The sequence below is a fragment of the Rhamphochromis longiceps genome, linkage group LG20, assembly GCF_057381845.1.
Source record: "Rhamphochromis longiceps isolate RC_006_pf linkage group LG20, R_longiceps_female_GT1.1, whole genome shotgun sequence".
Classification (NCBI taxonomy): domain Eukaryota; kingdom Metazoa; phylum Chordata; class Actinopteri; order Cichliformes; family Cichlidae; genus Rhamphochromis; species Rhamphochromis longiceps.
In genome coordinates, this window is record NC_140576.1 from 13278268 (window position 1) to 13300043 (window position 21776).

General features: G+C 41.4%; 1 protein-coding gene across 2 annotated transcripts in view; it reads left to right on the forward strand.

Moving 5' to 3' along the window:
- The window catches only part of LOC146645063 (plexin-A1-like), a 316025-nt gene that overhangs the window by 249762 nt on the left and 44487 nt on the right, over window positions 1-21776 (forward strand). For both annotated transcript variants that reach the window (XM_085393236.1, XM_085393237.1), the window contains exons 17-19: window positions 4572-4665; window positions 5852-6088; window positions 12727-12870. In XM_085393236.1, the coding sequence (XP_085249362.1) occupies window positions 4572-4665; window positions 5852-6088; window positions 12727-12870 (475 nt within the window). The remainder of the gene's footprint in view (window positions 1-4571; window positions 4666-5851; window positions 6089-12726; window positions 12871-21776) is intronic.

Genomic DNA, 21776 nt, shown 5'->3' on the forward strand with positions numbered 1-21776 from the left:
AACAAAAAACTAAAGAAGTCCTGTTACATTCTCTTCAGGCTCTCAAAACTACCATGATTTAGATGGCTAAGAATCTAGATAGACAAGATCCTGCCTTAATGGGTACACAGGACATGGCACATGTTGCATGTTGTCTGGTTCAGAGACGGGAAAGATTGTCAGCTTAGCATGCACATAGAGTTTAAAGTTGCCGTCAAAAGCTAAAATTAGTGAATATATTCCTTCTCTTCTTGACAAATAATAAAAAGTCAAAAGGATATTTATTGTGAGAAATTCATCAGCTTGAGTACTCACAAAATCTTTGGATTTGTGAAAACCAACCGTTACCTTGGATCATGGAAGATTTGCAGTAAGATAGCAAGGGTAACGGGAGAAGGAACAGGGAAAGCCTTACAGTTTTATTGGCCATCTGCTGTTAAAACCCCAGGGCTTATAAGTCTGCAAAGGTGACTGATCAAGACACACCAAAATATCTTTGTTTCAAGTTGTTCTTTGGGTTAAATCTTTCCAAGATCGAAGAACAGGGGGAAAAGAGTGTAGGGGCAATGAAGCAAATCCCTTCCTCAGCAGTTTCCCCCGACAGAGTTGATACCACCAAATATTCCCAAGCAACAGAGAGTAAATCTGAAAAACACTTGTCTTTTAGGTGTAGATAGCAGAGGCAGCAGTCAGGCTTGGGAATCTCTGAGTGAGAGAATTAGGTGTATTAGATTCTGCATCAAGCCAGCCACACAAAAAGACCCTGAGAAGTTTTTACTTTTATCACTGGCTAGTTGAACTAGAGAATTCACCATGGTATAGAAATATCCTGTGGATATCTGTGTTTTTGGGTTTGCAAAAATACCTTAGCATCCAAGTGTGGTTAGGGAGGTATACGATGTTTGTGATTTCTTCAAAATACGTGGTTTTATTCCAGCCTTTTATTTCAGACAGCAGTGATAGGAACTACAATACAAACCCCTCTAGACTGTGAGAATCTTGTAGAAAGACACATGATAGTGGGTCTTAGAAACAATATCTCTCAGTGGCACAGATAGCCCAGCAGCGGTGAAAGCGCTGATCTTCTAGAGGAAGACAGCACACAGGTGCACAAACTGCAACTGCAAAACAAGGTGAGCGTTGAGAAGGTAAGAAAGGTTTGAAAAAACCTTCTAAATCCAATTTAAGCGTAGCTGTGAAAATGTAAGGCTAACTCCATTCCCTTTACAGGTGGCAAGAGCCCTCTGTGATAAAGGTTTTATATTTTCCATGAACTTCATGACTCTCTCGCATTGAGGGTCATCACGAGAAGACCACCAATCACTTTGGATAACAGCAAAAAGAGATGCAGTTGAATATTGGCCACCAGATAGACAAGCATCGTCAGACATGGCGAAAAATAAAGAATTTTTAAAATAACTTAAATAAACAAACAAAGATGGTCTGACCTGCACCGACAGTATCAAAAATTACGCCTGGCAGTTCAGCTAAATTCTGCCATGGCGATTTACTGTATTCGGTCCAGTACACCTGCTCAAGGCAAACACCGTGACTGTAGATAGATTTGTATTTATAGTACAGGGGTGGGGAACTCCAGGCCTCAAGGGCCGGTGTCCTGCAGGATTTAGATATCACCCTGGGTCAACACACCTGAATCAAATGATTAGTTTTGGCATTGCCAGGCCTCTGGAGAACCTCAAGACATGTTGAGGAGGTCATTTAGCCATTTAAATGAGCTGTGTTGGATCAAGGACACATCTAAAACCTGCAGGACACCGGCCCTCGAGGCCTTTAGTTCCCCACCCCTGCTATAGTGGATCTTACATTCTGTTTCTCCTTTTTTAATTTTGTGTTGTAAATTCCCCTATAAAGATGATTTTTAAAATCCTCCCTGGTGCCCATGGTACTCTACCCTAAGCTTGGAGCAAACTTCCTTTAATTAATAGAAAGTAGTCAAACTGTTCCAACATTTCATGAAAGCTTTCGAAGTGTTTAACAAAAAAGCTGGAAAGTGGTGCCGAACTGCACCGTTTTAAGAAGGGAGGAAAAAAATGTTCCTGCAAATGTTGGTATTAATTCTGCTCTTTAAATAATTTTTCATGTTAATCAACTCTGCCTTGAAGGAATTAGACTAACATCATAGTAATAAGCGAAAATAAATATATTTTTGGATTAAGCAGTGTGTTGCCTGGGTTACACTTTCTTTGAACATCATGAAAAACATTTGTTGAATAATTTAAACTTCCAATTAGCAAAATACAGTCTTGCTGCACCGTGTCTCTGTAAAGTGTTCACTGTAATGTGTACCGTCATTAAACTAGTAAAGTCACAAACATTGACCAAGTAATGGTTTGGGCCCAATTCTTCAACACAGTGTGAACTCTCTTAGGCAAGCTTCCTTATCTTTTCTTTAAGTGGTTCGTCACGCTTCTCAAAGGACATTTCTTTGGATGTCAGCTGCCTTTTGTTCCATCTTCTGTAAAGATGATCCTACACTTCTTTAATAAAAATAAAGTCCAGGGTTCAACATTAGGTGGAGGTCAATTCATGAGTGATAGTGTTTTTCTGTTTAGGTGCATATGTTTGGGATCATTGTGGTGCTGAAACCAAAGCTGTTGCCAGTCAGACACTTTTCCAATTTTATTGTTTGGTGGATCAAAATCTGATGTTTTCTGCTTTTATAACTTAATTAATTTTGACAAGATGTCCAACACCATTGGCTGAAAGGCAGCCCCAAACCTGACAGAGCATCCACTGTGTTTTAAACACAGCTGTGGACCCTTGCTGTTGTTCCTGAGCTACAACAGCAAACAGTAGATAGAGCATCAGCTAAAGATATAATTTAAAAATTAAATTGCTCATTTTTATGTTTAGACACAAAGTTAGTTAATCCCTTGAGTTAGGTGCCTTTTTTATTCTTGAATTATTCATACAACAGAGTTAAATGGGTAAACTGATCAGTAGGGATGGGTATCGTTTAGGTTTTATCCGATACCGGTGCCAAATCGGTACTTTTGAAACGGTGCCGGTGCTTAAACGGTGCTCGAACCGGTGCTCGAACCGGTGCTTAAAGAATGGAGAACACAAACTTTGTCCAAAAACCTCTCATGTTCAGCTGTTTTTTTGTAAAAAGATAACAATGTTAGCCTTTTCTGCAGCTATGGGGCATATATGGTATCACTCTTGGCTGGAAGCAGTGCTTAAACAATGGAAAAAAAACACAAACTTTGTCCAAAAACCTCTCATGTTCAGCTGTTTCCCACTTTTTCTTTGGTCATTTTAGCCTTTTTGTCCAGGGTGAAGGGAGTATCTGCCATCAAACAAGAAGACAGCCGCATGTAGCTATGATGATTTTTGCTAGTTCACCTTACATGCATTAATGTAATAACGTGGTTAGCCTACTCAACGTAAATTACACTCGAACAACATTAAGCGACTCACGCAGAGAAGAACGGCTGCTGCTGCCATCAATATCCTCATCATTTCTGCTACACTGGCAGGGCTAGGGGCCAGGACTCTATTCTTCGGGTTTTTGGGGGATGTTGCTCCGGGTCCGATAACTGGCAACCCACCCAACGTGCACAGTGTGAGGTCTCGCAGCAAGCTATCAAATACGGCGCATTTCTCGGCTTTTAAAAAAAACGCTATGCGTCGCCAGGTGTTTCATCGGATTCGAGGTGTTACCTCCTTTGACAGTATCACAGTATCAGCTTAAAGCACTTGTTGCTGCTGAGTTTGCATATTTTGCTGTGAAGTACAGCCAGACTTTTGACCGCTTCGCCTTGGACATTTTTAATCTGTAGCTCTGCTCTAACTGAACGTACGTACCTGGCCCCGCCTACTATCCTGGGAAACGTAAAATGATTGGCTAGAAGTGTATCACAGCTCAGGAAAAAAAAGCACCGAAATAAAGCACCGAAATGTGCGCTGCTTTTCGGTCTGGTTACTACCGTTTATGTCAGAACCGGTGCCATCATGGCACCGGACACCGGTACCCATCCCTACTGATCAGGTATACTATCAAGACCACTTTAAAAAATGACAAGATTTTTCTTTATATAGCAAAATATAAACAAATGAGCAGCTATTCAAAACAACATATTTGTAGTAGAAAACAGTTAAGGTTATGGATTGTGGTTGTGCTTTAAGAGAGCAGAAGTCACTTTAAGTTTCTCACTATTCAACCAGGAGAGTCTGTAGCTCAAGAGGTAGAGCAGGTCATCTGCTGAGAAGAAGGTTGGCGGTTTGATTTCTAGCTGCTCCAGTCTACATGCCAAATATCCTTAGGCAAGATACTAACCCTGGTTGCTCTGTGAATGTGATAGTAAGCACTTGCATTTAAAAAAAAGTGCGTTTTTGAATGAGGCAAGTTGTATAAAGTGCTTTGAGTGCTCGGATAGAATAGAAAAACGGCATGTAAGAACCTGTCCATTTAGCATTCTATCTGTTGTCTAAACCTCTGGGTGACTATCATCCATCTATCCAGCATATATCACTTCATTTCAATGAATCATATGAACATGACTGCTCACTGCAGTAATCTTCATGTGATTGAGGCAGATAATATATATCTGCTCGCTTCTTTTTTACAGTGGTGGAACTCTGCTGACAGTGAGCGGGACCAACCTCGCAACCATCCGAGAGCCAAAGATCAGGGCCAAGTATGGACAGGCAGAGTCCTTTCATGTGAGTACTGATGTGACTGACACAGCAGCTGCAGAGTGTTTACAGTATACATTATTCAGATATACACCTAGATACATACATTAACTGACAAATACTCTGAAACAGACCTCTCTGTGTACAACAGCACATTTCCAAAAAGCTTCTTCTATGTGCCGCTGAAGGTGGCAGACAGTTTGTCTCTGAGTGTTGCTCACGACTCCTCGTTCAGCAACTCCAGCTTCAGACATCTAACGCTACCCCGGGCCATAACGCTTTTCAAATGTCACCTCACTGTTCAGAGTTTTACAGAAAAAAAAGAGACAGCATCAGAGGCTACGCATGCTTTATTTGAAGAGCTGAGGAATTTTGTCCCTTCTATTAACAATGTTGGCAAAGGACTTTGGTGATTGTCAATGTGAGCTGAGTCTTTGTAGTTGTCAGGGTTAAGGACTAAACCACAAACAACACTAATGCACTTCAATCTGCGGATAAAGCTGCCATTTATGGAGGAGAAACAGCCTACAGGATGCATCTCAAACAGCTCTTTATCGAAGCGCTACTTTGCACTTAAAGGACTTTTGAACAACAAATCACAGTTACATTTTTCTTACTTCCAGTCCAGGATTGGGTTGCTATTTGCAAGACTGCAGACATACGTATGATAGGCAATCCATTACAAGGAAAAAAGGCATCATTTAAACTTTGCTGTTACATTTAATAATAAAATGTGTTGCATCTAAGACCGTAGTAGCCAAGCAGTCTTATAAATTAATGCAAACACGGCCATGACATCATGTATTCATGTATTCTCCAAAGCAATGGTGTAAATACACTCTCAGGTACAAGCAAAGGCACGGAGCACATTGCCCGTTATTAACAGTTGATCATAAATTTGCAACCAATTTACATTTCCAATAGGCCTAACAGCATTGTAGTTTCACAGGGCATTGACTTTAAAAAGGATGGGTTATTATGCCCAACAGATCCATTTAAAAAGAAAATTATAGCCTGCGGGTTATTTCTAAAAGAGGCAATTCTGCCTTTTTTTACTCAGCATGTAACCACCTTGTAAATAAAACTAGAACAACATTAGTGTTTAAGTGTTTAGCAATTTAAGTGTTTGGGATTTGTCCCAATCTAGATTCGACTGTGTATGGTAGCTGCACAGCAGGACTAAAAACATTTCTCTTTCATGTCTCACTTTCAGAACTGCACAGTGTATAACAATTCAGTCATGGTGTGCCTCGCTCCGTCAGTGGCGGACTCGGAGCTTGGTTTTTCCGAGACTGGCACCGGTCCCGATGAGATTGGGTTCTACATGGACAACGTGAACGCTCTGGTGGTGGTCAACGAGACATTCAGCTACTACCCCGACCCGGTGTTTGAACCGTTGAGTCCCTCTGGGATACTGGAGCTCAAACCCACATCGCCACTTATTCTCAAGGTCAGAAAGGAACACTTCTCCAGCTGGCTGTACCATTCAGCTTATTTCCTCGGTCTGCTTGATCTGAGGTTTTTGTCTAACACTGTCTAGCATTGGCACAGTACTAGCAGGCTTCGTATATACTTTTTAACTTGTCAGGGACACATACACATACACATAATGCAGCTGTGAAGATAAAAGAGATTCAAGTACACATTAATGTTACCTTTGGACACCTTTTACTTACCTTTAAGTAGAATGGGAATAAGGCTTTTGACACCTACACAGAATTAAAAGTTGCCGCATTTACTACTTTCTTTGGTTGGAGGTGTATAAAGAGGTGTTTTTCTTTCACTTGACTCTTTATATGAAAGACTTTCATGCAGTGCAGTGGGAAGTAGAAAGAGAACATTTATTTAGTTCCCCCCCCCACCCCCATTGTGGAATCAACAGTTTTTATCTAGTATTGGCTGATAGGGACTAAAAGGTTTCCCCGAGCTTGTATCGATCGGTCAGGTCATGTCTGATTAAAAAAAGAATTTAATTACATTTTTGTTAGGCCATGCCTTTTTTATAACTGCTCCTACACTTGTAAGACATTCTTAATTTACCACTCAGATATCAGAGATCAGTCATTATTAGGTTTTATTTTTCTTTCACACCTTCATAGACAATATTCCTTCTCATTTCTAAGTAATGACTACTGATTAAATAAACACGAACCCATGGTTATTAGGCTTTTTTTTAAAATCAGTTTTCATTTTTCAGTTGATTATGGAGTCATATATATTGTACTAAAAGATGAAAGGAAAAGCTACATTGCAAAGATAGTATTTGTTGTTCCATGTAGAATCTGATGAAAGAAACAGTGTTGCCTTATATGACATGTTACTGTACGTTACTTTGTATGTTACTCTGGTTTGTAAGTAAGATACTGAAAATTGTTAGATGGTTGTTGTTCTAAACCAGCCATTCCCGAGGTCAAGCGGCCCACTTAAAAATCATGAAATCCCAGCCAATCTTAAATATTTACTCCAATCAAAATAAAAGACAAAGTGATATGCTTCCTTGAAATTTGTATTAAAAAATCATAAACAACACGGGCTGTCAGTTATAAATTGCTAAAGCTACCCAGTCATATACAAAGTGTTAAGGCCAATGTGTGACCCACCCCATATGGAAAAGATATATATAAATCGTATAAAGTTTTTATCTGTCTTGTATGAAACTTGTATGAAAAGCATACAAAAGTGGAAACACATATAAGATCCCTTGAAAAATTATATAATGAAACTTGTATGTTTTGGATAACTTACTAAAAAAAAAAAATGAAAGTAATGAGAAAGTGGCCACTTTCATGAGTAAATCATGTAAGCCTTATATGATTTATATATAAATGAAAGTGGCCACTTTCATGAGTAAATCATGTAAGTTTTTACTATTTCTTTTCCATATGGGACCTGCCACTGGGAAACAAACTTCAGTGCAAGAACAATACATTTAAAAATAGTAATATCATAAACCAGCTACTTCCTGTTACCACTTTTAGGTTTTTTTTTTTTTTATATAAATAGATACATTTATATCACTATGTAACTATACATAGGCCTACTTATTTCTGTATAACAGAAATTTCAAACTCAAATCCTGTTATTTCTGTCCACCTTATGTACCTTTGTGGCCCATCACACTTTGGGCGTCACTGTTCTAAGCTATCACACAACTTACTTAAATATGATAATTGATTAGCTTTGATAAATATCACCATTTAGATCTAAATCCATGCAAATCTCCTTACAAGGTGACAGAGTGCAAGAGCCTCAAAATAATTAACTTCATTAAAATGACAGCATTTCAATTGGCACGTTATCGCATGTTAGCATGTTAAGAGAACAGGCTTTTAGAGCAATGATTAATCCATGTGTTTAGCCAAGTTCATGTCAACAATCACTCTGAGCCAAGGAGAAAAACTAAAATTTGTACTAAACCCTGACAGAAACTTTTAGGTATCTTTGTAAGTAGTAAGCTAACGAGCTAAAGCTAAATAGCTAACTAGGTTGTGTATGCTAAAGGTTGTGCTTTACATTAGACCAGATTAAAAAGGGCCTTTGCTTTACCCATATCTTACACTTCTGTGTTTATACTTTTGGTTTATGAAAGTCAACAAAGGACGGCACTCTCTAGGCTTGTTAAAGGTCAGCATATCTCCCAGAGGCTTGTGTGCAGGAATTTCAAAGCTTGACAGGCCTGCCATGGCTAGCTCAATTGCTTTGCTCTGATTTGACAACTGGCGTTGACGGAGGGTGTTATGAGTGACAGTTACTTTCTGTAAAGGAAGAACTCTGTAGAACACAAAAATAAACCAAAGAACTATATTTTTGTTTTTTAATTTAAACCATTCATTTCATTTTTTACCAAGGTTTTTTACTTTCATATTAACCACAAAAGTTTCAAACATACTGAACTCTTCTGTTTATAATGGCTAAACCAGCTTTGAGGGACACACATAAACACACTCTCACAAGCTGTTTTTCTTCTTACAGAAAAAAGAAAAAACTTTCAAGTGTGTAAAAATAATTAAAAAAAACCCTTCACAAATTCATAATTGACAGGTGAAAGCAAATGTCCACACACACCAAGGCCAGAAACCGTCCTTCAGTAAGTAAGAGCAGCTTCACTGACTACCGTCCTCGCCCACAGCCTCGAGGTCTGTTAAATAGCAGTTCTTTCAATTTGTGTAATTAATTCTTTGGAGCTGAAAGGCCAGTATGGAAATGCACAGGCCTAGAGGTTTGGATTACATTGGTTTTCAGTTATTTATTTATTTTTTTTCATTAACTGTGATTGGATATAAGTATGGGAAATTAATTGGGACTTTCTGAGTTGTGCGTATGCCTCACTGCATTATCTCACCCAGCTCACCTGAAATGTTTAGCCCGAGAGTAGCTGAAAAGGAATTAACGCGGCTGTTTCGGAGAGAATATATTTATTATATTAAAATAATCGGTGGAGAAAAAACTGAGCCGGGTTGAGACAAAAGGTGCACTCCGTCCTTTTAAATATGGGCTTTAAAGCGTAAGTAAGCTCTATGGAGAGCGCACATACTGTAAAGACACAAAGCAGAATACATTTCTTTAAAGATCAGTGTCACGCCGATGTGCTGTAGCTTTGGCTCGAATGTGCCTTGACTATCTCTTATGTTATCACAGAGAGTGCGCTACGCTGTTTATTTCCATAAAGAGATTGAAAGCGGCGTACCCGCCGTAATTTATTTCTTAAATGATAATTTATTATCAGTGAGCCTCTCAGTAATTGCCAAATCTCCTGCTTGGCTTGTTGGTGAAACTGCCTACCCACTGGAAGCACTGATGAGATGGACAAAAATGCAATTTGGCGAGATGGGATGTGGGGGTAGCGTTCCTCAGATGCGTGCACTGCGCCTGTCACGCAATTAATTTCTCATCTGTAGTGTCGGGTGTGTTTTTACTGAGGTAATGTTAGTGAGACGGAGAGAGAAAGAATAAGGAGGAGAAAGAGAAATAAAAAAATAAACATTCATCTGGTCTTGGTGAGTGCTTCGATGTGTGTGCTTGTGTGATTTTTGAGAGCGTGTCCCTGCATGATGCTTCTTGCCTGTTGTGTTTATGTGTGGCAACAGCTCTGTGTGTGGCTGCAACTCCAGTGCTTGTTTGGCATGAACTCAGCCTGTATGTGGCCAGGAAGCTGTGAGCGCACGTGTGTGTGTGTGTGTTTGCGAGATGGAATGGGATGCATGTTTACAGGGTTGCAGAGCGGGGCTGGGTGGCGGCCTGCAGAGACGATGGGATTGGAAAACGGAGTCTGTCTCTGTGACCCACTGCTAAGCCAGCGGGAGACGCCACAGCTATCTCCTCTCTCACTCCTGTCCTGTGTCTGTCTGACTCGCTCGCTCTGTTTTCACGTTCGTTCCTTTTCTTTCTCATTTTCGAGCGCGCCCCTTTCATCTTTTCCTACCTCTCTCGAAATCTCTTTCTCCGCTTGTGCCTTTTCTCACCACATTTCCTATCAGCCTTGTTTTCTTTGTATTCGTCTCTCCCCCTGTATTTTTTTTTCTTCCATGTTTTCTTGCTGTTAACGGTTCCTTCTTTTCACACCACTAACTGCCTCCTCCTTCCATCCCAGGCAGAGTGTATATCAAATCGCACTAGATATTGAAATGAAAGACTGGAACGGAAATTGACAAATGTTAGAATTTACACACCTTGAGGGTGCAGACTTTGTGTTGAGTACAGGACATAAGAAAAAAAGCAATCTGTGTGGGTTTGTATGCCTCCCCAGTAATATTATTTCCTCTAGTACACATACAGTAGGGTTTGCTAAACTTATATCTCACTTATTTCCTGAGTGTTTGGCTTGAAAGTAATGTCCAAGTCCAAGAAAAAAGCGCTGTATCTGGAGTATCTGTTACAAGCACCAACTGATGCTTGGAAACTGCTGCAGTAATCTGTGAGGCCTAAGATATTACTAATGATGAAAAGCCACTGTAACCCTGACCCTGTTTTTTTTTTTTTTTTTTAGGATAATCAAAGGATTTGGGAGAAAAATGACTGGTTTTATGCAGTAATGTGCAAAGTCACTAAGCCATTCCTTTATTTCTTTGCATGTCGCTTCAAAATAGGAAAAGGTGCAGTGATTTAAGGCAGTATATAAGGCAAAAACAGACTTTTACAATTTTAAGGAAATTGAAAAGTCAACATTTGGTATGAGCACCTTTATTTTTCAACACTGAACTCTGATTGGCAAGCTTTCTAGTCTTCAGGATAGATCTCCAGGCTTCTTGAAGGACATCCAAAGCACTTCTTTGGATGTTGACTTCCTGTTTTTATTGTTCTCTGACAAGATGATCCCACACTTCTTCACTAATGGTGAATTCCGGGCTCTGGGGAGGCCAATCCATGACTCATAGTGTTTTTTTTCTATCCAAGGATGCTTGTACGGCATGGCAGTGTGTGGGGGGAATGATTTCAATCCTAAAAAATGAAGCCATTGCCAATCAGACACTTTCCAGATGGCCTCCACCATGTTTTACAGATGGCTGTAGACCCTCACTGTTGTACCTCTGTCCCGATGTCTTCCATACACATTCACAATGATTTGACCCAACTACTACATAAGACCTGTCACCACTGATTTTCAGCCCAGTTCTTGTGTAATTTGATACCTTTCCATACCTCAGCCTTTTCTCTCTGTTTTCCTTCCTTAAGAACAGCCATTCTTCCATTGACACTATGTCTAACGAGGCTTCGGAAAACTGTAAACAGATCAGGTGAAGGGTTTGATGCTTGCCCTTCAGCTGATGGTCCCATGTTGATAGTCCAGTTAATGGTTTTGTGTCAGGTCTTAAGGACATGACTTTCAGATGCTGTTCATCCGTTGCAGACAGCTTTTTAGTTCTGCCACTTATTCTTTTGTCTTCCACTTGACACCTTTCTTCTAATTCTTTAAGGACACACTGAATGACATGTCGAGATATGCCACGTTTTTGGCTAATAGCTCTTTGGGAATTTGTCAGTACAAGAAATACAATTTAATGTCTGTCCGACTGTTATCTTTGGTATATTTCACAGTCTTTGTGCTTTGCAAAAAATGTGTGTGTAACATTTTTTGCTAAGTTGTCTGTTATGTGTAGACAGAACACTGTTTCTTCCTTTGACTAATAGTGACTTTTTTTATGAATAATTCATAGGTAGGTCAGTGTTAAGTGTCTTAAAAATGAAAATGGTCAGATAAAAATGATTGATTGATTGAAAACAGCCAATGTCCAAAGAAAAACTTTGGGGTTGTGAGTTTTTCATAGTAACTTATGTTTATTAGATTTTTTTACCCCTTTCAATAATTGGAACAGCAATTTTAAATACTCAAAAGTCCCATATTAGCACAGCGTTGGGGTTTACTTGTTACTGATGATGAAGCTTCAAAAGGCTTCACATTGTCTGATGACAAAAACAACTATTTGATGATTTAATGATTCAAAATCCCATGAAACTCCCTCAGTCCACAGTTGATTTGTATTGTGAAATTAGAGGCGCCTATTTGACAGAAAATCAAATAGAAATAAAAGCCGAAATATCAACAACCTAACCCTTTATATGTCCCTTGGTAAAATGTTCCTTCACAGCGATAAAGACAAAAGAAACAGCTTCACACGTTTGCTTGATTTCAAGTAATAACGTCAAGAAATCGCAGGACCTAGCTGTCGTTGAAGATGAATGTTTTTTATGACATTGTAAATATTTGACCTTGTATAAGCGTCATGTTGTCAATGGCATTTGTTAGGTGAAGAGTATGGAGAACCACCAGTTTGATCCTTTAAGGGATATTAAATTAGCAAATTTATTGTCACTGACTTTCTTGTCAGTTATGCAGAAACTGGAAGTGATTTTCATCAAAGATGTGAAAATCATATCATTAGCAGAAAAATGTTCTGAACAAGTTCATTGTGAGCCGTCAAGAAAGGGTGGATAAATAAAAGTAATGTAAAAAGAAAAGCTCATGGTTACATTTTTCTCACGTTGGAGTTCAATGAAAGAAAGAAATATTGTCGGGCCTGCAAGTAAAGCGTCCTGACGATGAGCCGAGTGCCTGTCCTTATTACTTTTCTCCCTGTGTGTGTTTTTTAGGGCCGTAACCTGATCCCAGCGGCTCCGGGCAACAGTCGCCTGAACTATACGGTGCTGATTGGAGAGACTCCCTGCATCCTCACCCTGTCTGAGAGCCAGCTGCTCTGCGAATGGCCCAACCTCACTGGACAGCACAAAGTCACGGTCAGATCACAGCTCCTGCCTCTTCATCTCTGTCCCCGCCAGGCACGATGACCTGACGCGACTTTGGTTTACTAAATTGCTTGACTTTTCTGTCCTGCATTATCAGCGCCATCGAAGGGGGGTGGTATATAAAAAGGGAAGTTGCTCAATAATATGGGCTGGGACCTTCATGGTAGACTTCTTTCCTAATATAATTACTGGGCCAGCTTTTGGTGTTGCAGGATTCTTTGACAAGAAGCAATTTATTTTTTTTTAAAAAGGCCAGAAAATATAACAAGCTGTTCCTAGTGTGTCCACGCTGACCCAGTAATTCCTGTTGATGAATATGGAAATATTCTGGTCTGACAATCTCAGCCTGTAATGTCACTCTAACCTTGTTGTTGAGTTGTGTGAATAGCCCCTCGTGTCTTTTCTAAACAGTTTCCTCTGACAGATCCAGGATGTGCTTCAGTGAGCTTGCACAACAAGGCTGCTGTTAAATATGTTACGCTTAATTAACATGTTGATCTTTATTGGCCTTCATATCAGCTACACTGTTGATGGAAACAAAAAAAAAGGTGGTGGAAGTTTACTCTTTTTGTTTTTTAACCCCCCAAGAACCAGAACAGTGATAATCTAAAGCGTCGACCGGCACGCTTTCAGCCACTGCAGTGCTTTTACTCTTGAGTCAGATCCATTAAGTAGTGCTGCTCACAGGGAAGTCGTTCACTTGTTCACATAATGCACTCAACACAACCACGTTGAACCTTTAGACGTGTCTGCAGACGCAAAGCCGTGTTTCTTTCTCTCCGCCGAAGCGTATCCACATCAACAGCTGTGCAAGCATCAGCACTTCTCCGCTGCAGGCGCTGCTGGTTTTAGATTTGAGAATCCCTCTGTGCCCTTTTTTCCATTTTTCATGTATTTTTTTTATTAGCTTCACTTTACTGTGATGGCATAGACATTTAATAGTACACGGAATATAATGTACCTAACCCACAGTAAATCCACAGCCAGCCAGTCCTCTGCCTACACTCATCTCTAATCAAAGCAACACTCATCTTTCCTGCGCCATACTCCTCATATCTTCGTGGATCCACACTTAGGTGAACAGAGAGCACCGGCTCTGTCACAGGTCTGTTTTTTCAACAGCAGACACTTTGGCCTTTAGCCTTTTACAATGAAGGTTCTCAGTCTATCAGTTGTTTAGTCTCAAAAAACTCCATTAACACTTGAAAAAACTCTGTGATTTCCCAAAGCCAACAAAAAAAGTCTTTATGCTTTTTTTTTATCCAAACATGATAATAACAATTGTCCCAGATCCAAACATGCTAATCAGATTGCCAGGATTATTGTCTACCTGTTGGCTAACTGAATAGTCATCACTGCACTGAAAAAGACTTGAAGTTAATTTCATAGTTTGCTGATTGACAGGTACTGTTAAAACTGCCTTTAAGCAACACTCATCAGCACGGTGTCAGCTTCAGTCATCTTTCTCACTTGAGTTTGCAGGCCTTGCTCAGGAGCTGTGAAAGCTTCACACTTTTTATGTAAAGGAAATTACTAATGCTAAAGTCACACTAGGAAAAACAGTCGCTGGAGATTGCAGCACGATCAAAATTACTGCGACTGTTTGCAATGAAACTGCAGTATCGTTGGCTTCGAAGTAGGGCTGCCACAAACGATTATTTTGATAGTCGACTAGTCACCGATTATTTTTGCGATTAGTCGACTAATCAGATCATCATCCATTGGGCGTAAAACGTACAGCTTACTGCACAAGCATGCATCTGCTCTTATATAACTATCATTAGCTTACAGCTTTAAGTGTTTAAGGTATGTGCTAACTAAAAATAAAGACAAGTTGATGGTTTATTAAATTTTAATGAAATTTGTAGATTGTTTCGGTGAAGTTTAATAAACTCCTTGCTATCTAAAATATACCGGGACACCGGAGTATATTCTCGAGCATCTCACACTTCTGATAATCAGCTGTCTGCTTGACGTTTATTCAGCTGTGTAAAAACTATAATTTTAATCTCAACCAAACCGATTTACTCAGGAACAAATAAAATACTAAAAAAAAGCCAAACAATAACAAGTGACTTATATATCATGTTTAACCTGAGTAGCGAAAGACTGCGGTGGGTGGGTTTGAAAACGATTTGTGGGAGTCCGGTGTTCTCACGGGCTCTAGTGACCTTGCCCCCGGCTAGCTATCGAGCTAGTGGGTAACTGACGTCTCCAAAAACATCAGAGCGCTTCTGAAAATATGTGGTGTCTTGATAAACTGAGCAGATATTTGAGGTTTACACAGCTACATTCTCGCCTGAAAATATGTTAAACGTTTATTTTGTGACCCAGAAAGAATAATAAGAGTAATATTAAAACTAACTAGCTGCCGCCATTGTTGGAAACTGAGCAAGGCTGCGCTATGAATTCTGGGACACAGCTTCTTCTTCTTCTTCAGGGTTTAACGGCAGCTGGCATCCTTGTACATGCAATGCTGCCATCTTCTGTTTCAGTCCGTTATTACACTCTTAAATCCTACTACTTATTCCTGCGTCTTTTGTGATCTTACAAAGCTTCAAACGACGCGTCGACTATTAAATCAGTCGTCGACGATTTTGATAGTCGACGTAATCGTGACTAGTCGACTAATCGTGTCAGCCCTACTTCGAAGCGACTGTTTCAAAGACAAGGATCAGGTCTGCGACAATGCGCAGTCAATTGCAATTTTCAAATCAGCTTTGGTGCGTCAAGACAATGATAAAACAGCAGTAAGATGAAGTCAGTTTGCAATCACTTTGCAATTTATTGCGGTCAAGTTGCAATCAGTTCCAAATCTGTTGCCAACTACAAAGCTTTTAAGTCAGTCCCCTATTGCAAAGAGATGCATCACAGATGAGTTGCCAACACGTTGGCAACCTTTCTGGTGATTGCAGGCACTCAGAGTCAGACTGGAAATGTTTGAAGAGAGGTTACCCTAAACCAGGCAATCTGTGCAATCACCTGTCATCCAAAAGTGGCTGCCCATCGGTTGCAACGGCTTGCAATCAGTTACCGAATGAGTATCCAAGAAGTCATGCTATGAAATATACACGACTGCAGATGGAAATAACAATCGTCCTTTAGTCAGCTCTTCATTGTTCATACTGACACTTCTTCAGCTGTTTCGGTTAGAGCCAGTTTTTACTGCTCTGTCAAGAAGCTAGCACACATTGTTGTACAAAGTAGTTTGGCGACTTCCTGCATGGACTTGCCTTCATTTCTCTGAAATTTATTTATTTATTTTAATAAAGTCTGATGCTCCAGACACATTAAGTTGTCCAAATGCATTGCTTCTTTAATCAGCAGAGCAGTTTTCAGCTGTGCCACCATAATTGAAAAAAATGGTTTTTGAATGCCCAATTAGCTTTTTAAGATGATAAACTCACATTAGATAGCACAGCGCTCCATTAAAACACACAACTGATGACTGCTGATGGACCTCTGTACGTCTATATAGGTATTTTGTGAGTTGCTCGCTGTCTTGGTCAGGTAACTGTCAGTTTGTCATCCTGCTCTGCTGAGCAGCCGAGAGGACTCCTGTTGTCTGAGCATCTGGTATTAGGAGAGGTTTTTTGTGTGACTAGAGGATGCAACAAAAAAACTAAACTAGAAGTGAAATATTAGGTAAGTTATGCAAGTTTGCTACAGTTTATATCCATGACAAGGCTCAGTCTCAGAGCCATGCCGAAAACATAAAAAGTAGTATTAAGAATAGAATTGTTTATCCAGGATGCTGCTGATATGAAGACATTAAGCTTGTCTCTAAGCTCTAATCCAGGAACCTCGTTTGTGTATAAACCTTTCTGATGTGCAAATTTTGGTGCAACAGGAAATCCAAGCAAAAGCAGCTTGTTTTTAAAAGTCACGGTCACGTCTCAAGCCGCAACTGTTTTTTTCTTCTCCACCAACAGCCGTGGTGTGAGTGCTGCTGATGTCACTTTCATTTCGAGTGTTTCGTATTTGCAGAAATAATGATACAGCAGAAAAGCAAGTGTCGGGAAAACTCTGAGAACGCGCCTCCAAGCGCGTCCTGCAGCAGTCATTGGCTTTACTTGTCCAAAGCGTTGAGCTGTCAGCAGACTCCAGACTGAAAGTCCTGATTCACTCTGACTGGAGCAGACTTTCAGAATCACAGCGCAGCTCCCGGAGCATCTGTGTGGAAGAAGGTCAAACGTCAACCAGGCGACGCAGCACTCACTGCGAATATATTTGGATGTTTGTCTGAATATCCCGACAGCACACCCACTCAGAAGCCCTCCCCTCCTTCCACCCCTTTTTTAAACTTATCACCAATGTCCTTTCACAGTCATTTCACTATATCTTTATGACATTTACTCCCTGCTAGCTACAACCAATATACCTAGAAAGCCACTGACAGCACATCCATGTAATTCAATATGATAGCTCTCAATGGAACCAGCCAGCTCCAAGGTGGATCTCGCTTGGATTTTTCTTTTTCTTTTTTTATCCCTCCTTTTCTCTTTTTTGAACGAAATGTCATGTTGAATCTCGGAGCAATGCGACGTGTTGGCGGGGGTGGTGGAGTTAGTCCTTCGTCTGACAATAGCCAAAGAAAAAATAGAGCTGTCCGTTCCTATCTCTTCTCCCATGCACGCACGCACGTGTGTGTGTGAGTGACTACACAGTGAGTGGCTTGTTTTTGGTGTGTTTATGTGCGCATCAACCCTTTTCCCCCCTTGTTGTTCTTGTGCGTGCCGCGCAGCGGAATGCTGCAGAGAAGGACACAGCTGTGGCACAATAATGTTCCCCATGTAGAATGACCTACATACAGAGGAACCCAGTGGGTGTCCAGACTTACCGGGCTTGTTGTGTGTTGTCGTGTGCGCGAGTGGGCATACTGTAAGGAAAGTCGTCCGCGTTCGTCAGTGTGTCTTTGTGTGTCCCCTCAGATGCTCAGCTGTGTGTTGGCAGCTGTGTGCCTCCCTTGAGTTTTCGAAGAAACTTGTTTGTTGTTTTGGCCTTCAGCTTTCTAAGTTCCTCCCCCAGTCCTTCAGTCTGACAGGAGAATAAAAATAGACAAATGCCTCGCAAATGTGTCACCACCTTAATATTGCTTAAACTGATGCCACATTTGTGTCGTCTGAGGATACGCTCCCTCCTGGTTCATTCTTTTATACATACAAATGACCTCAGATTAGATAACACCAGCTGACGATTGGAAGGGTAACAGAGCAGCCGTTTCTTATGTATTTTTCATGCGTTTTGGATTCAAAGCATGATGTAAAATATATGAGCACATATTTCAGATTAGCTGTCATAGATTCTAAAAAGTCCTTGAAGTGGTGACACACGCACAGAATACTGGCATTCAATGCCGTTTTCCCAAAATAAACATGTGAAGAGTCATTAATATTTAAATTAAGTGTCCTGGAGGATTCAGTTTTATGTTAAGTCGCTGCATAAAATAACAGTTTCAAAGAGTTATGGGAATTTGTTATTGTGGTTAGAGGCCTTCTTCACAGCTGACGTTTGGACTTGTCATACTTGGGAAGCTGGCAATCGGATGCAGGGCTAACACATAGAAACAGACACCAACTAACCTATCCCCACTAACTGCATGTCTTTGGACTGTGAAAGGAAACCAGAGTAGCTGGACAGAACCCACGTAAACACAGGGAGAACATGCAAACTCCATGCAGAGTTGTGAAATTAGAAAAGAAAGGAAAACAGGCTTTGTTTTTGCTCAAGAGCAAGGCAGAACCCTGCTCCTATAGCTAATCACAAACACACAGCATTGGCTGTATGGATTACAGATTTTACAGTTTTGCTACAGTTTACTTGCACTACCGTGTTGTGAAGTTACGGTTACAACTGCTGCTCTGACAGTCTAACTCCGGGGTAGTTAAAAATCCCATCTGTGCAGTCAGAATCAGAATCAGAATCAGAATGGGTTTATTGCCAGATGTTGAGGTTTACAACATTAGGAAATTGCTGCGGTGCTTCAGTGCAGACAATAAGAATTAAAGTGCTATGTAGAAAGAAAGATATGTGCATGAGATATACATGAGATATATACATGAGAATAAGAATTATGAGTGCTACGTAGAAGGATATATACATGAGTGCAGGTGGTGATCAGTGCCAGACATGAAATGATGCAGTGACACAGCGTAGGGTCATGTGTTAGTGGCGGGGACAGTCATGTGGTTATTGTTCATGTGTCCAACAGCAGAGGGGAAGAAACTGTTCTTGTGGCGAGAGGTTCTGGTGCGAATGGACCGGAGCCTCCTGCCTGAGGGGAGCAGGTCAAACAGACTGTGTCCAGGGTGAGAAGGGTCAGCTGAGATCCGGGCTGCACGCCGCAGTGTCCTGGAGGTGTACAGGTCCTGCAGAGATGGGAGTCTGCAGCCAATCACCTTCTCAGCAGAGCGCACAACACGCTGCAGTCTCTGTTTGTCCCTGATAGTGGCTCCAGCGTACCACACGGTGATGGAGGAGGTGAGGATGGACTCGATGATTGCAGTGTAGAATTGCATCATCGTCCGTGTTGGCAGGTTGAATTTCTTCAGCTGCCTCAGGAAGTACATCCTCTGCTGGGCTTTCTTGATGACGGAGGTGATGGTGGGCTCCCACTTCAGGTCCTGGGTGATGGTGGTACCCAGGAAGCAGAATGAGTCCACAGAGGTGATGGGGGTGTCAGTCAGGATGATGGGGGGGAGTGGGGCTGTGTGCTTCCTGAAGTCCACAATAATCTCCACTGTCTTCTGGGCATTCAGCACCAGGTTGTTGTGGCTGCACCAAGACACCAGACGTTCAACCTCCCTCCTGTAGGCAGACTCGTCCCCGTCAGAGATGAGCCCAATGACGGTGGTGTCATCTGCGAACTTGATTAGCTTGACAGACTGGTGGGTGGAGGTGCAGCAGTTGGTGTACAGGGAGAATAGCAGAGGAGAAAGAACACAGCCCTGAGGGGAGCCGGTGCTGATGGTCCGGGAGTCCGAGACATTCTTCCCCAGCCTCACGTGCTGCTTCCTGTCCGTCAGGAAGTCAGTGATCCACCGGCAGATGGGATCAGGCACATTCATCTGGGAAAGCTTGCCTCGGAGATGGTCTGGAAGGATGGTGTTGAAGGCAGAGCTGAAGTCCACAAACAGGATCCTGGCGTAGGTTCCTGGGGAGTCCAGATGCTGCAGGATGAAGTGTAGGGCCATGTTGATGGCGTCGTCTACAGACCTGTTGGCTCTATATGCAAACTGCAGGGGGTCCAGGAGGGGGGCCGTGAGGGTCTTGAGATGGGAGAGAACTAGGCGCTCAAATGACTTCATGACCACAGATGTCAGAGCCACGGGTCTGTAGTCATTTAGTCCAGTGATCCTAGGTTTCTTGGGGACAGGGATTATGGTAGAGGACTTGAAGCAGGCAGGCACATGACATGCCTGCAGTGAGGAGTTGAAGATGCCAGAAAACACTGGGGCCAGCTCGTTTGCACAGTGTCTGAGGGTGGCAGGAGACACACCGTCTGGGCCGGGAGCTTTCCGAGCATTCAGACTCTTAAACTGCTTCCTCACATCTGCTTCATGAATATGAAGAGTTGTGGTCGGAGGAGGTGGTGTGAAATCCTCTTTTGTGTGGGGTGAGGGGGCGGGTGTTGCAGGTGAACAGTTTGAAGGTGGTGATGGCTCTATGGAGGGGGGAGAGGTGGGGGAATGAGTGTCCAAAGTGCCTCTATTGTTGGGGTCGTTGGAGGTGTGAAGGCTGCCTGATGGCTCGTCAAAACGACAGTAGAAGTCGTTGAGGGTGTTGGCCAAGAGCAAGTCATCAGTGGAGTGGGGGGTTTTAGGCTTGTAGTTTGTAATATTCCTAAAACCTTTCCACACAGAGGCCGAGTCATTCTCTGAGATCTGCTGCTGCATCTTCTCAGAGTGCTGATGTTTGGCAATGTCCACTTCCTTAGTCGGGGTTGAGTCCAACATTGAGAGTTCAAATCCTAATGTGAGGGGGCGTTCCAGTTGAAAATATTGAGCGGCAACACAAAAATTCCAACTTCCAATTTCAAATAACTGTAGAATTACAGCCTTTACCCATAACATTATGTTGACTTCATTTTGTCCAAGTACCCAAGTAAACTATTAGTTTTGCTCAGTTTTAGTAAGTATGATTACTCCCCCTTGGCTGGGCTCAAGTTAATAATATAGCAATTAACTGTGATAAATCGATGAAAATTGCACACCTTTTGCTGTCTACATACACAGAAATAGACATTAAAGAGAAATTCTCATTAACTGCTTATGTTCAGATTCCAGCCAGAACCTCACATGTTGGCAATCTGTGTTTATTGAGACGACAAATATTTGCATACCTTCACCAATTGGTCTAAGAGTGATTGCGGTCAGATTGCAGTTGAGAGTGTTGCATGCTCAGTTTCGGGATCAACACTTGGTCGCTGCGACTACTTGCAGATGTTCACTGACTAGCCACAAGGAGGTTTGTTTACTCTAGTGCTACTGACCCATAAATGCAGTGTTTTAAGCTCTAGCGTTATCACTTTTGATTATGTGGAACACAACTTTAAACTGCTGACTTAAAATACACAAAAAGCAAAATCGCCCCATTGCTACCTAATCGACTTGCATACAGCTGCTAAGAAAATAGGGCCTTATTGTTAGCCTTAGGTGCTGTATAGTCATACCTGTCTTTACAGGTGATAATTTCCAACCATTAAATGCTAAAGTTTATTTATTTATTTATTTTAATCTCACAGCCATGGTAATTGACCGCTAATGGCTAGTAGCGACATGTGAAAACATTGCTATTGCGCAATAAAAATTACATTCACACTCTCCATAGTGCGAGTTTGCTGTGTCCACCAGCTGGTTGCCAATTTAGCTGTCTGCTGTTTGGTGCTGGGCAGGTAC